The sequence below is a fragment of the Argiope bruennichi genome, chromosome 1 (assembly GCF_947563725.1).
Source record: "Argiope bruennichi chromosome 1, qqArgBrue1.1, whole genome shotgun sequence".
Taxonomy (NCBI): Eukaryota; Metazoa; Arthropoda; class Arachnida; order Araneae; family Araneidae; genus Argiope; species Argiope bruennichi.
This window is the reverse complement of record NC_079151.1, coordinates 136,705,906-136,722,322: the sequence shown is the minus strand read 5'-3', so window position 1 is coordinate 136,722,322 and position 16,417 is coordinate 136,705,906. Positions and strand designations below refer to the sequence as shown.

Here is a 16,417-nt window from a genome sequence, read left to right as displayed (position 1 = left end):
ATTAAAATAAAGCTTTGGAAATTCATTTGGATTAAATTAAGAGTTTAAAATATCATTACATAGATATATGAAAGCATATAATTCTTAATTGCAGAAGGCAGGTTTGAAGACATTGAAGAGATATTTGACATTTTTAAATTCATATTCATCCCGGGAAGGCAATTTATTTACAAGCAGGTGCGGACAGAACTTAGCGAAACGAAAGCAGAAGTAAGGAAGGCCCGAAACAATGATCACCAGTCGCATAAGAAGTGATTTACTTAAAGAATAAAACAAAATAGAAGAAAATGACTCGATTAATCAGCAATGTTTTGTAGAACGAGTGGCAAAAAGACAACGTGACGTTACATGCTGGATTGCTCTGTAAGAGTAGGTGTTCAGCTCTTGCTTGGAAAGGATCCCTGTAGCTACAGCTCTGGTACAGTTCGAAGCTATGATCGAATAGAGTTGTCGAACGAGACTACGAAAGGTTTGAGGAAGCACCTGTAGAGCTACAATCGCTAAGATTGTAACATGGCCAAGAGGGTGAAGCTAAAGGTAGATAACAACGACATTAATGAGCTGTCGAAGACTGTAGCCAGAACTACCTGTGAACTTTTAGATTCGCATTTTGTGTCACAGCAATAAGCTAAGGGGGAGAATTGACCAGGAGAGATAGAAATAATAGTTTTAACAGACCGACAACCCGTTCATTAAAATAATGACGATGCTAAAAGTGTGAAAAATTATCGCATCATACGTTGAGAAGCATCACCCTAATAATGCAGTAACTGTTTGTACTACAAATTCATTTAATGATTATGCCGCGTCTCCTTTTCCTTCACTTATAAAACGTAGTCAAAAACAAATGACTTTAGATACCTTTCTTACAAAAAAGCATGCATGATTCCATCTTAAATTTATTTGAGTACTTTTTTTCGGAATGGGATACATTGTCCTATTTTACATTGATGCCAATAGAAAAAATAATTGTTTTGCTTAACGATTGTTTCGTATTAGGAGTAAGATTAAGGAACGAATTATACTTGTTAAGTAATTATATTAAGGCCACGATAGCCTGGTTGGTAAGGTGTTGGATTTCCATCCCTTCGGTTGTGAGTCTGAATCCTGCCGGCAGAAGATTCTCCGTGTATATGGTGACTGGTGCACGTATAAATCTGTCGTAGCTACAAAGTCTTTCTAATCGAGACAATACCGCTGTGGGTACTAGATCAGAGGTGATCGTTCTTTGATTCAGGTCAAAATTACGTTCGTGGAAGAGTTAATGAAATATATGAATGAAGTCCGTCCAATGAAAAGGGCTGTGGCGCATGAGTAGCTAAGATGCACCCTTGATAATAGATGGCGCAACTGAAACAAGAGACACTAAAACTCGGCTTAAAATCGCTGAACCATAAGCAACAAGTTATTACATTTTTCATTAAATTACCTTTTAGATATACAAACGTGTTGAACAAAATTTCAGTGTTGAGTGCAAAAATTAGAAAGTGCATGCAAAAAAAAAAAAAAAAAAAAAAAAAAAGGAGGAAAATTAGTAATATGGGTTTGAGCAGTGAAATTGGTTATAGTCTAGTCTACACGGGGCAGCACGTGGCATCCCTAGCTCTTAACTAACATTTTAAATCAATTTTCAACATTACCTGCCATCTCATCGGGATGAGGCCGCTGACCTTTCTGTGGAAAAACAATGCAATCGACAATGTGATGAAGTTCCGGAATGTCCACAGCAGTAAATTTACGAACATCTGCTGGATGAACACAGGGACATTTCGTCACCATAACAGTACCTGAGAAAACAAAAATGTTGGCACATAAATCATGAATTCCAAAGTACACTTTTAAAATGAAGAAATACCATGTGCTTCAAAAGTTGAAACAAACTTTAAAAAATGGTAGAAGCACAAAAGTGAGCAAGTTCCTACTGATGAAAGGGACGGAAGTGGAAACTTAGATTATATACAAATTGTTGAGAGTGATCGGACAAATGAAAGGTGAAAGTAACACAGAAATTACTATACTGCTCGAATTAATTTGGAGAAATAGAAAAAAACAAAAAAAAAAACAAAAAAAAAAAAACGATTTTTTTTCTAAACCTTAGTTTTTAATCATTACATATTTTAAGTAGACTGATAAATCTCTATATTAGTACGAACTATATCCTCCCTTAGCAGAAATGACCTCTTCAACACATCTTGGCATTGACTCCACTAGTGTAGCGCACATGTATTTGATTTAATCACCGAGGGATCACCCTTGTATAGCACTTTTTATCTTTTGTTCTATTGTGTTGCAAATCGCCTTAGCTAAACGATTCTTGAGAATATGCCATAAGTTCTCGATATAATTTAGGTCAGGTGAATTACCAGGCCAATCAAGGACTTCTATTTATTTTCTCGCATAAAAGTTTGGACCAATTTCGAAGTGTGACAACGAACGTCAAATGTTTCCATGAATGGAACAATCCTACTGCGTAATATTTCTATGTATTTGACAGAATGCATCATGCCTTTAAGAGAAACTAAACTTCCAGTACCCTTTGTTACGAAAAAACCGCCAAAACATCTGTTTAAAAAGGTGTTTTATAGTCTGTTGGATATGATCTGGTCGTAGAGTTTCGTCTTCACTTCGTCTAACTACACTTGGTTTATATCCCTGCACAAATAAATATATTTCATCAATGAAAATCACCTTCTTCTAGTCATTAACAGTCCAGGGACGAAGACTAAATTATTTTTCATCATTTTCTGAGTTAGAAATTGTTTTATTCCTCAATCTTGTTTTCCTTACGGCCAACTTCCAGAAGCCTTTTTCGTACAGTTGAGGAACTCACTTCAACACCATAATTTAATAAATCTCTTCGAAGGTCTCTGCTTGTATTTATTGGATTTATTTTGCTATTTCGTATTAGAATTTTATAGAGCTCTTGAACTAGTTTTGCGTTTGCGCTCACATTTTTTTCTTCTTTTGGTGACGATGACCCGGAATCTTGAGATGTTTTTAAATTCTTAATTTTCCCACACCAACTGCCGTAGCTATATATCTCATAGTCATAGAAGTGGGTTTATTAAGAGCAACTATTTTAGAACATTTCCTCGGAGTAATATCTTCTTTACACAAGCAAAAGTAACTCGTGATACACGGAACGCAAAATTATAACCACCAGTTGCTACGCTGAAAGGCTCCCAACTAAACTACTGATACATTAAGACCAGTCAAACGAATAAATTATAATCATGATCGATCCATAAAACTACTTCTAGGCAGATATAACCGGTTTGAGGCGGGTAGGGATATCACTGGTAGTCACATACCAATTCAGGCAAGAAAAACATGTTTGTTCCAATCAATTCGAATAGTATAATATACAGAAATGATGAATTTGCGTTTATTATGTCATTTTTATTTCAAGAAATGTTCAGTAGGGCGAATCTCAATGCAAACCTCGTAAGTATTGATAATAAGAATTGATGAATTGAATTCACAAGACAACAGATGCCATTAGATTTGTGGTGAATAGCATATAAGCCAGTAACAGCTCTTCTACCAGAGCAGCTGTTTTGGTAAAATGGTTTAGTTACTGAACTGCTAATCACATGGTCCCAGGTTCTATCCTCGTCCATCCCAATTACCGCTTCATTGGTGACCTCGGACAATGAACCTTCATACAGCTGTTGTTGCGCCATCTACCCGCAATCAAAGTCGTCAGACTCACGTGACGCAACAACCCAAAGCCGTCAGACACACTTGGCGCATCAGCAACCCCAGAACGCTCAGCATAACGCTTGGCGATATTCAAACTGGGTATAGGCCCATTAAGACAACAGCTACTAATAATACATTACCACTCAACAACCATATCGTTCGTCTTACCTTCGACTCACTGGAGGGAGAGTACTCTGGTGAATAGCATATAAGCCAGTAACAGCTCTTCTACCCGAGCAGCTGTTTTGGTAAAATGGTTTAGTTACTGGACTGCTACCCACAAGGTCCCAGGTTCTATCCTCGAGCATCGCATATCGCTTCAGATTTTTAAATTTGGATTCCAACGGTTCACTCATAAATTGAAAAATATAAGTGAATTTATTACTTCTGTGTTAATTTTGTGTTTTTCTCTCGTTTTCCATCACGTTCAAATTCGGAGTGGTTTTGCTTGTAATATTTTATCAATCTTCTATTATGAAGCTTGATGTGTATCTATCCTTTTCGAATCATTTAGTGAATATGTCCCTTACAAAAAAATAATTAAGTTCTTCCCATTATGATATGAACGAATTAAGTAAAGATAATATCTGATTACCATACTGACGCTTAATAAAACAAGAGAAAAAGATTCTCATGAATACATAGGTGTCAACAGCAAGTTTGTTATGAATAAGAAGTGAAAAAGGATTAAATGACTAACTTTATACGGATATTTAATTTGTAATACATAATCCACCCCCCCCTTCCCGGATAAATTAATATGTGATGATTGTGAGGATCGGGTTTGGGTATAGCGTTTTTCTGACGCATTGGCAACTGCCTTTTGACTTCAGTAGACAAAGGAATCATTCATTATTTGAAAAGGAGAAAAGTTTGAATTGGAGGACGAGTTGCAGAGAAATAACAGTGTTGTACTAAAAATTTTTTTATCGATTTCGGTATCTTTAACCCCCCCCCCCCCCAATTTCCGATTATTTATATAATTTTGTGTTACGAAGGAGTGAAAGCCAGCCTTGGCAAGCGTTGATTCAAGTTTGCTTCCTAAATTGTCAAAATAGACTCGTCTGATATCACGCAGTTCTTACGTCACAAACACCAACTCGTCAATGCTAGGTTATAATACAGAAATATAACTCACAACTACGTTTAAAAATTTCGGAAAACAATAAAACAATTGATTTTGAAATAATTTTAAAAAAGCATAAAAAGATACAGTATAAACAAATAGTTTGCAATTAAGTTTAGCAAATAATAGTTAATAGTTCAATAAAAATAGTTTTTAACTGTTTTTCCTTTAAAATGATTCATCCACATTAGTCATAATAGAATGACCACATATCACATATAGAAAAAGGATGATGTTATAATTTCATATATAGAAATGAAAATTTTAAATACTGAATTCAGTTATTTTTCGAAAATGGATTATTGTTTTATTAGTAATACATGAAGCAATTCCGGACATTTAATTGGAACTCAGGACGAACATTTTTCAATTTGTGACAAACAACCCAAATTAGGACTGTTCTGTTGCTTGCATTAAGCTGAATACTTTGAATTACCGGAAGCTAAAACATGCCCAACAGAAAAGATGAGAAGAAAACGTTCTTCAGGGAACACTTCAGGCCATTTAAGTTTTCAAAGCAGACTCTAACAAGCAGATACATACGTATTCTTTTTTTCATGGCACTAAAGTCTTATTTTGTACAAGAGTTTTTAAAATCTTTACTGTAATTTCTTTCAAAATTTTAATGATTTATAACGGATTTAAATTAATATTCACAAAATTGCTTTCATGAAGACTGTTCAAAATATATCATTATTCTAGAGTAAACTGGACAAATTTTTTTGGTGAATAACTCTCCCGTCCATTGACCTTACTTTCGGAAGAATTCTAGAATTTATAATTTATTAATATGTATATATTTTTAAGATTTCTTATAGTCAGGATGCCCATTACAAACAAGGTTTGATAGCTAATTTCCAAAATATTGTCACGTAGATGCTATAGTATAGAACTGAATGGAACACACAAGAGGTAGAGCTAAACCCATTTATTAACTGAACTCTGAACACAGTCACTGACAAATCTTCTGCTTTTATACAAGCAAAGAAAGTTCCAGAATACTCTTCTGGAGACAGTAAGAAAAGTCCAGAACACTTGTCTGGTAAACTAAAGAAATGTCCAGTATCTTCCGGAACATGAAATAAAAGAAAACATAAAATCGAGGTATTAAGTATTTACATATACTATTAATCGCATTGTCTCTGGCGGGATTCGAACCCAGGTCTCTCGATCATGAGACCAGTGCCATGACCACTCGACCATGGAGATTCAACCCTCTTTCTTCAATGCGGCAATATTAAAAATAGGCAAATACTTCCATTAATAAATTATTTTAAACGTTCTAAAAAATTATTTTTTGTGTCGTTTGAGTTAGTAAAGATATATCTGAAAAAAATATAATGTCTATATTTTTATACTGCCTATTAATCACATCCAGTAAAATATTCTCGGTATATTAGCATTTGGAAAAAAAGACAGCTTTCAAGCACTCAAAGTGACCGAGTTATGCAACTCTGGGTTTCATAATTTTAGATTAATCAACACTTAATGCAGTGAAACTTTGTGTGCTTTGACTGATGAATCTTTCTTTCTTAATGAATATGACTGATAGTACTGGACTACTGTATAAAGATTGAAACAGAGCCATTTTATAGAAATGCAATTATTGATACATATAATTATTTACAATATTTATTGCATCTTCGCAGTTGGAAGTACATGCTTATCTCTAATGGATTAGATATTAACTATTGGATCACGATTAGAATGGCCATGGGGTTTTCTCAAACAGTGGCAGTTTATGAATTATAGACCATGGGGTTGCTGCCTTATACTACATTTCACAGAAGTATTTTCGGGTACTTAAATGTTACCAGTCCTGAATTATCTTGGTATATGAATGATAGCCAAGGGGTTGCTGATCTATATTACATTTTGCAGAAATATTTTCGGGTACTTAAATGTTACCAGTCCTGAATTATCTTGGTATATGAATGATAGCCAAGGGGTTGCTGATCTATATTACATTTTGCAGAAATATTTTCGGGTACTTAAATGTTACCAGTCCTGAATTATCTTGATATATGAATTATAGCCAAGGGGTTGCTGATCTATATTATATTTTGCAGAAATATTTTCGGGTACTTAAATGTTACCAGTCCTGAATTATCTTGGTATATGAATGATAGCCAAGGGGTTGCTGATCTATATTACATTTTGCAGAAATATTTTCGGGTACTTAAATGTTACCAGTCCTGAATTATCTTGGTATATGAATGATAGCCAAGGGGTTGCTGATCTATATTACATTTTGCAGAAATATTTTTGGGTACTTAAATGTTACCAGTCCTGAATTATCTTGGTATATGAATTATAGCCAAGGGGTTGCTGATCTATATTACATTTTGCAGAAATATTTTCGGGTACTTAAATGTTACCAGTCCTGAATTATCTTGGTATATGAATGATAGCCAAGGGGTTGCTGATCTATATTACATTTTGCAGAAATATTTTTGGGTACTTAAATGTTACCAGTCCTGAATTATCTTGGTATATGAATGATAGCCAAGGGGTTGCTGATCTATATTACATTTTGCAGAAATATTTTCGGGTACTTAAATGTTACCAGTCCTGAATTATCTTGGTATATGAATGATAGCCAAGGGGTTGCTGATCTATATTACATTTTGCAGAAATAGTTTTGGGTACTTAAATGTTACCAGTCCTGAATTATCTTGGTATATGAATGATAGCCAAGGGGTTGCTGATCTATATTACATTTTGCAGAAATATTTTCGGGTACTTAAATGTTACCAGTCCTGAATTATCTTGGTATATGAATGATAGCCAAGGGGTTGCTGATCTATATTACATTTTGCAGAAATATTTTCGGGTACTTAAATGTTACCAGTCCTGAATTATCTTGGTATATGAATGATAGCCAAGGGGTTGCTGATCTATATTACATTTTGCAGAAATATTTTCGGGTACTTAAATGTTACCAGTCCTGAATTATCTTGGTATATGAATGATAGCCAAGGGGTTGCTGATCTATATTACATTTTGCAGAAATATTTTCGGGTACTTAAATGTTACCAGTCCTGAATTATCTTGGTATATGAATTATAGCCAAGGGGTTGCTGATCTATATTACATTTTGCAGAAATATTTTCGGGTACTTAAATGTTACCAGTCCTGAATTATCTTGGTATATGAATTATAGCCAAGGGGTTGCTGATCTATATTACATTTTGCAGAAATATTTTCTTGTACTTAAATGTTACCAGTCCTGAATTATCTTGGTATATGAATGATAGCCAAGGGGTTGCTGATCTATATTATATTTAGCAGAAATATTTTTGGGTACTTAAATGTTACCAGTCCTGAATTATCTTGGTATATGAATGATAGCCAAGGGGTTGCTGATCTATATTACATTTTGCAGAAATATTTTTGGGTACTTAAATGTTACCAGTCCTGAATTATCTTGGTATATGAATGATAGCCAAGGGGTTGCTGATCTATATTACATTTTGCAGAAATATTTTCGGGTACTTAAATGTTACCAGTCCTGAATTATCTTGGTATATGAATGATAGCCAAGGGGTTGCTGATCTATATTACATTTTGCAGAAATATTTTCGGGTACTTAAATGTTACCAGTCCTGAATTATCTTGGTATATGAATGATAGCCAAGGTGTTGCTGATCTATATTACATTTTGCAGAAATATTTTCGGGTACTTAAATGTTACCAGTCCTGAATTATCTTGGTATATGAATGATAGCCAAGGGATTGCTGATCTATATTACATTTTGCAGAAATATTTTTCGGTACTTAAATGTTACCAGTCCTGAATTATCTTGGTATATGAATGATAGCCAAGGGGTTGCTGATCTATATTACATTTTGCAGAAATATTTTCGGGTACTTAAATGTTACCAGTCCTGAATTATCTTGGTATATGAATTATAGCCAAGGGGTTGCTGATCTATATTACATTTTGCAGAAATATTTTCGGGTACTTAAATGTTACCAGTCCTGAATTATCTTGGTATATGAATGATAGCCAAGGGGTTGCTGATCTATATTACATTTTGCAGAAATATTTTCGGGTACTTAAATGTTACCAGTCCTGAATTATCTTGGTATATGAATGATAGCCAAGGGGTTGCTGATCTATATTACATTTTGCAGAAATAGTTTTGGGTACTTAAATGTTACCAGTCCTGAATTATCTTGGTATATGAATGATAGCCAAGGGGTTGCTGATCTATATTACATTTTGCAGAAATATTTTCGGGTACTTAAATGTTACCAGTCCTGAATTATCTTGGTATATGAATGATAGCCAAGGGGTTGCTGATCTATATTACATTTTGCAGAAATATTTTCGGGTACTTAAATGTTACCAGTCCTGAATTATCTTGGTATATGAATGATAGCCAAGGGGTTGCTGATCTATATTACATTTTGCAGAAATATTTTCGGGTACTTAAATGTTACCAGTCCTGAATTATCTTGGTATATGAATTATAGCCAAGGGGTTGCTGATCTATATTACATTTTGCAGAAATAACTTTGGGTAGTTAAATGTTGCCTGTTCTGAATTATCTTGGTTTATGAACTATAGACATGGGGTTGCTGACCTATACTAAATTTAACAGAAGTATTTTTGGGTACTAAGATGTTACTTGTTCTGAATTATCTTTGCTTATGAATTATAGACATGGATTTGTTGACCTATAACTACATTAAATGTTACCAGTTCTGAATTATCTTGAATAATTTAATTGTGAGTCAATAAAATAATAACAAGATGTTTTGTTTGATGTAAATCAGTTTTATTAATTAAATAATTATTTTTCGATTCATTTTAATTGCCAATAAAAATGTGCGATGAATATGTTCTCTTATTTTTCCAGCCTATCATATTTTAGGTTTTAAAGATTTATTCAATGGCGATTGAAAAATAATAAATCATAGAACATTAAGTTTAAAATAAATTTACTTGAAAGGATGTTAGTTTCGCATTACATTACAAAAACAATTTGATAATTCAGAAATTAATTTATCATTCATTATTTTTTCCCCAAATTTCAAGGTCATAAAAGTGTTTTCTGCTGTACACGTTATAAATTTTGCTTCAACCTTCTGTGAAAGGGAAGGAGGAATACTATTCAGGAAAGTACCATCGTCCCTTCACAACCTATGAAACCTAATGCTCATGAGCAGCGGTAAAAATCGGTACATTTTTATGTATCATTTTTTTATTTCTGCTTTTCATGAATACCGAAAGATCTAAAAGAAAGGCCGTTTCATTGTTGATAGATTTGGATTTCGCTTGTAAAATTAAGGAAATTAATGATTATATTTATAAACACACAAAAAAAGTTGGGGGTGCAGTAAAGCTGCTGTGATTGTACGCAGCTGTAGAAATCGTTTTTTTTTTTTGTTTCTCTTAAATATTCGAAAACTCTAAAAATCGCAAGTAAAATTTTATAAATAAGGATCATATTTATACACCAAAAAAATTTGTGGGTGCTCTCATTTTGCAAGGCTAATGCACAAGCCATTGCTCTAAGCTTCCCACAGTCGGGGAATAGTTTATTTTCTTACAAGCAAAATTTATTTGTCTAACTTCGATTTGAATGCTTAGTTTCTAAATTTTTCTCATTATTTTTTGGAATGCTTTTTTACTACTTCCGTTTCAAATACTTAATTTTCCAAATTTTTCTCATTATTTTTCTATTTTTTAGAACTTTTTTTTTTCTTTCTAAAATCTGTATTTCTCTTCTGCATGGGAAGTTTGATAGATCTGGATAATGACGGATTTAGACAAGAAGAATACTTCAAAGAAAGAATTTATTAAAGTACTATTCGTATGTGCGCCTCCCCTTTTATAGCTTTCGTGACAGGACAATAAACAGAAGTTACTGCAATATATTGTTTTTTAACAGAATTATTTTCAAAATTTCTGGATACTCGAAAACCTTTATTTTTCTCCGCTAAAGCTGGCAAATTTATCGCCAAGTTACAAACGGTCGCCAAATTCGTCGCCCACGATGGGCGTCATTGACCCAGTATCCATTAGAGCTATCTTTTAAAAGTCTTCTTTCTTACTATGGGATTTAATGCGTAGGAAGCAAGGTTACGGATTCGTAACAATATTAATTTACTCATGTTTAGAAATATTAAAAAGCTAAGTGCATATCATGAAATATAATTTTATCTGATCAATTACAGTTGGAAAGGCGTTAATAATATGCTACAATTTTATAATTAATTAAATTAGAATCTTTTTACATTATTTATTTAGCAGTTAGGTTAATTCTTTTTTTTTAATAAACCTGCTTGTGACTCATTTCAACTCAGTGGTCCCAGAACCTGCCTAATTTGCACGGTTGCTGAAAATTACTTATTTGATGCATTTATCTCTTTCATCCCTCATGAGCATATACGTCCTGGAAATCACACTTCATTCCTTGATGGGTACATAAATCCTATTTTCACATGGGGTATAATAGAAAGAAATTTTTTCAAATGGGATTTAAATTTTTAATCATGGAAAAGTCTGGTCAGAAGGGTTAATATACTGCAAAAACAATAGTAAAAGCTCATATACGTTTTAATATTTTTGTATCGTCTGGTGTGCTCTCGTTGGAAGAAATATCTTTCGAATATTGAACAAATACTTGGCCATACTTCAATTTACCCGTTTCATCGAGGACTCCGAACATGTTTCGTCCATAATCAGGATCAATTTCGATGCTAGCCTTTCTTTTAATGTTGCCTAGAATATTATGTAATAAATAAATAAAAACAAGTAATAGTAAGGAATATAAGTTAATCATGATTTTTATAATGAGTAATCATAAGTTATGAATTGATAAGTTATTATAAGTTATTCATTGATAATAAGTAACCATAAGTTATATATTAATAAGCTGTTATAAGTTATTCATTAATAATAAGAAACCATAAGTTAAGTATTAATAAGTTATTCATTGATAATAAGTAACGAATTTCGTCATCGTGATATATTGTCCAACACATATCGATATTTTTCGATATATCGTGATATTCTAATTTATTTATAGATATTATAAGTTATAAATAACATCTTTTAAGAAGACTCCAAATAAAAGGAAGTTTTAATTTATATAGTTAAAGATATTCGTTTTCTTTTGAATAAAAATAGTTAGAAAATAATAGCATTAAAACCCCTTTATACTGAAGTGTTCAATGCCAAATCAATGTCTATATGTTACAATTTATAACATTGCGTTTTTTAAAATATGATAATTTTTAAAATTATTCTTTTAATAGCTGAATTAAAAAAAAACCCTTTTCTTTCATTTTTGATAAAAAAAAAAGCAAACGACGTGATAATGTCTTTAACAAGTAAAATTAACTAGCAACCTTCTGATAACCATCATGTAACCTTCCATCATGGTTATCATTCAGTCAGTTGAACATAAAACAGTTAATTCCAAAATGATATGCTTAAAACAGGTATTTTTATATATTAGGACATGACAGTATTTATAGAAATATTAACAAAAATTATGTATCAAAGTAAAAAGAATCAAGAGTAACAAAAATAAACACTAATCGATAACCAAAGCGAAATCGAAAACGTAAATTAATTGTGAATATCGATTTATTGTATCGCGATTCATCGTGAACTATTATTCATGATCATGATTTCGATGAATCGATATTTTTCGAAAACTGGCATCGAAAAATCGATTTTTCAAAAATATCCATTTTTTTCGATAAATCGAAAATTGGCACAACCCTAATCATAAGTAACGTTTTAATAATAAGTAATCATAAGCTATTTATCAGTAATAAGCAATGGTACAATATTCAATCGGTTGGGAAAAATGCGTCTACAACACAAATTAGATTTTTAGATATTGTTACGAATCTGTGATGTGGCTTCCCAGCATAGTTGGTTCCATAGGATGTCCTAGAGCTTGGCGACAAACTTGGCGACCATTTGGAGACTTTGGAGCCAAAATAGATTATACCCGAAACATCGAGAATTTTCCTGATCCGTCCAGTAGGAACCGAGTTACGTCTCGAACGTTCCTGATTGGTTGAAAGGCTTCTAGCCCCGCCTCCTGAGACCTATAAAAGGAGCAGCAGCTGTCGGAGTCGACGGTGAAGAACTGGTCTTCCAGGAATTAGCAGAGCAGCGACGGAGTCAAGTTAGTGCTGAATTAAGCTGTGCGCTACTGTCTGTAGTAGAGTCTGTTGTATGCTGTTGTCTGCACGTCTCGGCTGAAGATAATTGTGTGCTGTATATAGTTGTCGTCTTTGTGATGTCTTGTGTGTCTTCGTGTAAATAAACGTCGTTGTTTCATTTTCTACTGCCGCCTGCTGATTGAGTGTTCTCCACACCATATAACTACTATCCAAACGAACGAACTCCACTATCCAAACGAACTCCAGGAAACTTCGTAACAATATTATTAAAAGATTAATCGCTAAAATATTGACGAAAGGTCACAAAAAAAATTTAATTAAGAATGCTAAAATTACGACAAAGGTTAATATTCCGTAACTATTGTAGGCGCGTTCTTTGCCTCTTTACTCATTGCCCACAATATTTTGCAAGAGTGGGAGGGGGGGGGGAATAAAGCTTTTATTAGAGATTATGTGAGAATGTTTTAGTGAAACCTGGTTCATTACAATATTCAGAAAGGCTCCTTATTACTTACCAATGAAATGCTTATGTAAAGACAACAAATATGTCCTAAAGAAAGGCTCGACGGTCAGTGCGATCCCAGATTCCGAGAGTTGAGTGAAATGGAACTTCCTGAAATTGCTCCTAAAGTTTAAACACCTGACAGCCTCTTGCTCATCTAGAAGCATGCTGATGAGTTTTCGAATCATTTGCTCTTGAAGCTTCAAAAACACCGAGTTTGGAACTCCTCGGTCATTGAGAATAGCTATGAGAGGTCTATTCAGTCTCAAAGCAACTGCAAAAGAAATAGGGACTAATAATGCTTATAAAGTGAAAAAAGAAAGAACAAAAATATTTATTTTGTTTAATCATTAATAAAATTTTTTATTATTTTTATTCATTCATTCTCCTTAAAATATTCGACATAGCAAAAAAATGAAGTTAAATTCTAGAAGATATTTTTTAAAAACTATTAAATCTTAAAATTATAGTGATGATCTCGGACTGACAAAAGAGAACCGTTGGATTTCTTGTTTAGGTTTGAAAATTATCTAGGACTTTTCCAAAATATTTTGAATTTATATTATTAAATAAAAAGAGCAATCTTCAATTTAATTTTTAAACGTTAGTTTTTTACAGTCTCCCCAAACGCCTGTAATTCTTCACTGCCTACTCGCTTTAGCTACACACAATTCGCGATCGAACCACTGGAAGACTGAAAGTCCACTCTTTAGTTCGAACGAACAAACGATAAGGCTCTTTCATTCTCGTACGAATGAGTTAGGCTCTTTCGTTTGCAAAGGAATGAATTAGATTCTTTCGTTCGTGAACGAAGTAATTGAACTCTTTCGTTCGCAGACGAACGATTTGGCTTTTTCGTTCGTTGCGTGGGACTCACTATATTACTACCAAATGGTATTTTCCGGTTCTACTGAATATTGATGGCAGCTTTAATTATGGAAGAAGTGTGACAAGACGCATGCGCAATTATTTTTCTACATTCTCAGAAGTTCTTTGTGTTTGAAGTGTGTGTAAAAGGGGACTGTAGTATTTCACACAAACACCAAGGAGACGAATGTATACTCTCTGACCAATCCTGCCTCCCTCTATCCACATTTTCTTTTTGGGTTACTGAACGAAAGCGGATTTGAGATCTTGATTGCTTTTCAATTATTCAGTTGCTTTAGGTGCGGCCTAAAAGATGTTCCTTTTGAAGGCAAGGGATTATTGTTATTAATGAAACCTAAAATTTTGCTCAATAAATAAGTTTCTTTTTTAAACAGGGGTATTGCTTGTTATTGGTGATCCCAGACACATTTTTAGGGCGAGGCTCGCAAAAAATTGCCATATCATCTGTTACTAATTAAATAAATACTTCATTTTCTGAATTACCATTTATAATACCACTAATTGTCTTTAAAATATGTTATAATTTAAAAGGAACCAGGAAATTATCTCTTGTTTATCTACATTTTAATTTAACACAATTAAGAGAAGGCTATAGGAATCTGTAGTTTTATTTTGTGTTATTGTTTTTATGGCATCACTTCTCTGATTTTTTTTCATTCATCGAGTATATGATAAGAATAGTATCCTACCTAATAATTATAACATCTTTGAGTGAGGTCCTTTTTCAATTCGGTAATTTAGCCACACTTATGTGCTATTTTTTATGCATGATCAAATATACATCCTTATAAATAATTTAATATATGTTAATGTTTACAAACAGACAATATATAAATTGTGTGATACAAAAATGATTCAAAACATTGAAGGTCAACCATCGCCTGTAGTGACGTAGGCAGACGTAAGAAGTAATTGAAGCTAAGAATGGATTTTTCGGAATTTAAATTAAATTTTTAATGAAATAAAATTAATCAAAATTATTTCAATTTTACTCAATAACTTCGGGGCATATTATTCCAAAAAAACTATTCTATACCACTGTTGGCGCATGCGCGCTCCCAACCGGTCATGTGATCACGAGTGTAAACAAGGGGAAACCCGGGAAGACGCCGTCAGGATTTCGGTAATAACGGACGTGGGTAAACACGGTGCTAAAGTATGAATCGAAACCCACAATAACAAAATTTACTGTCATCTATATTAATGTTTTGTGTTGTCTTGTGTGATGTCAATAAATAATTTGGAAAAAGGCAACACTGGTCCGTCGTTATTTTATCAAATGGAATCTGGATTTTAAGTCAGACCAACCACTTTAAAATTAAAATAATATTATAAAACACCAAAAATGTTTTAATATCATGACATAATTTATTAAATAATATACCAAAAGTTTCATAACTTACAAGTAAATTTTGTGTTTTCTTAGTGATAAAACTACATGACAAATTTCATTCATCTAGTTCTTCTTTTTTTGTAGTTATTTGGTTTGTAGAAAAAGACCCAGAAATAATTTCGAAAGTGATTTTTATTTCTTTTTGAGAGGGAGGATTTGATAAGGTATGAAATGAAGAAATTCTTTAAACTCTTTAAAAGTTTTGAAAAAATTCAATTGTCAGAAATTTCACCGAATTAAATTTTTGAACAAATGCATTTTTTTTTCAAAATTTGGTATGCGACAAAATAAAAATTATATCCTTTTCTTCTTTCTTTTCATGTTTCTTTTGAAAAAAAAATAATAAACTGGAAAAATAAGCTCTTCAAGCTTCTTTTTCTCTCTATTTCCAGCGTATTCAACCATAACAGCAACAACAACAACACAAAATGTCGTTTCCCTATAGAAATTATTTACAAACAGATTAAAAACATTTATACATATGATAACCGCTAATATATATATATATATCCAGTCAGATATTAGAACATTATATGTCCTCTACAAAAATGGGATTAAATCAACATTTGACATTCTGCGTTTTACCGTTTCAGCGTGAAATAATAATAAAAAAAATTGAACATTCTGCTTCTAAGTTTATAATTTGATATAA

At 32.8% G+C, this 16,417-nt stretch overlaps 1 protein-coding gene across 1 annotated transcript in view; it reads right to left on the bottom strand.

Moving 5' to 3' along the window:
• LOC129975227 (uncharacterized) overlaps positions 1-16,417 on the bottom strand; it is a 57,766-nt gene that overhangs the window by 16,141 nt on the left and 25,208 nt on the right. The window contains exons 5-7 of the mRNA XM_056088260.1: positions 13,498-13,758; positions 11,394-11,561; positions 1,641-1,787 (exon numbers count right to left, since the gene is read on the bottom strand). Coding sequence (XP_055944235.1) covers positions 1,641-1,787; positions 11,394-11,561; positions 13,498-13,758 — 576 coding nt within the window. The remainder of the gene's footprint in view (positions 1-1,640; positions 1,788-11,393; positions 11,562-13,497; positions 13,759-16,417) is intronic.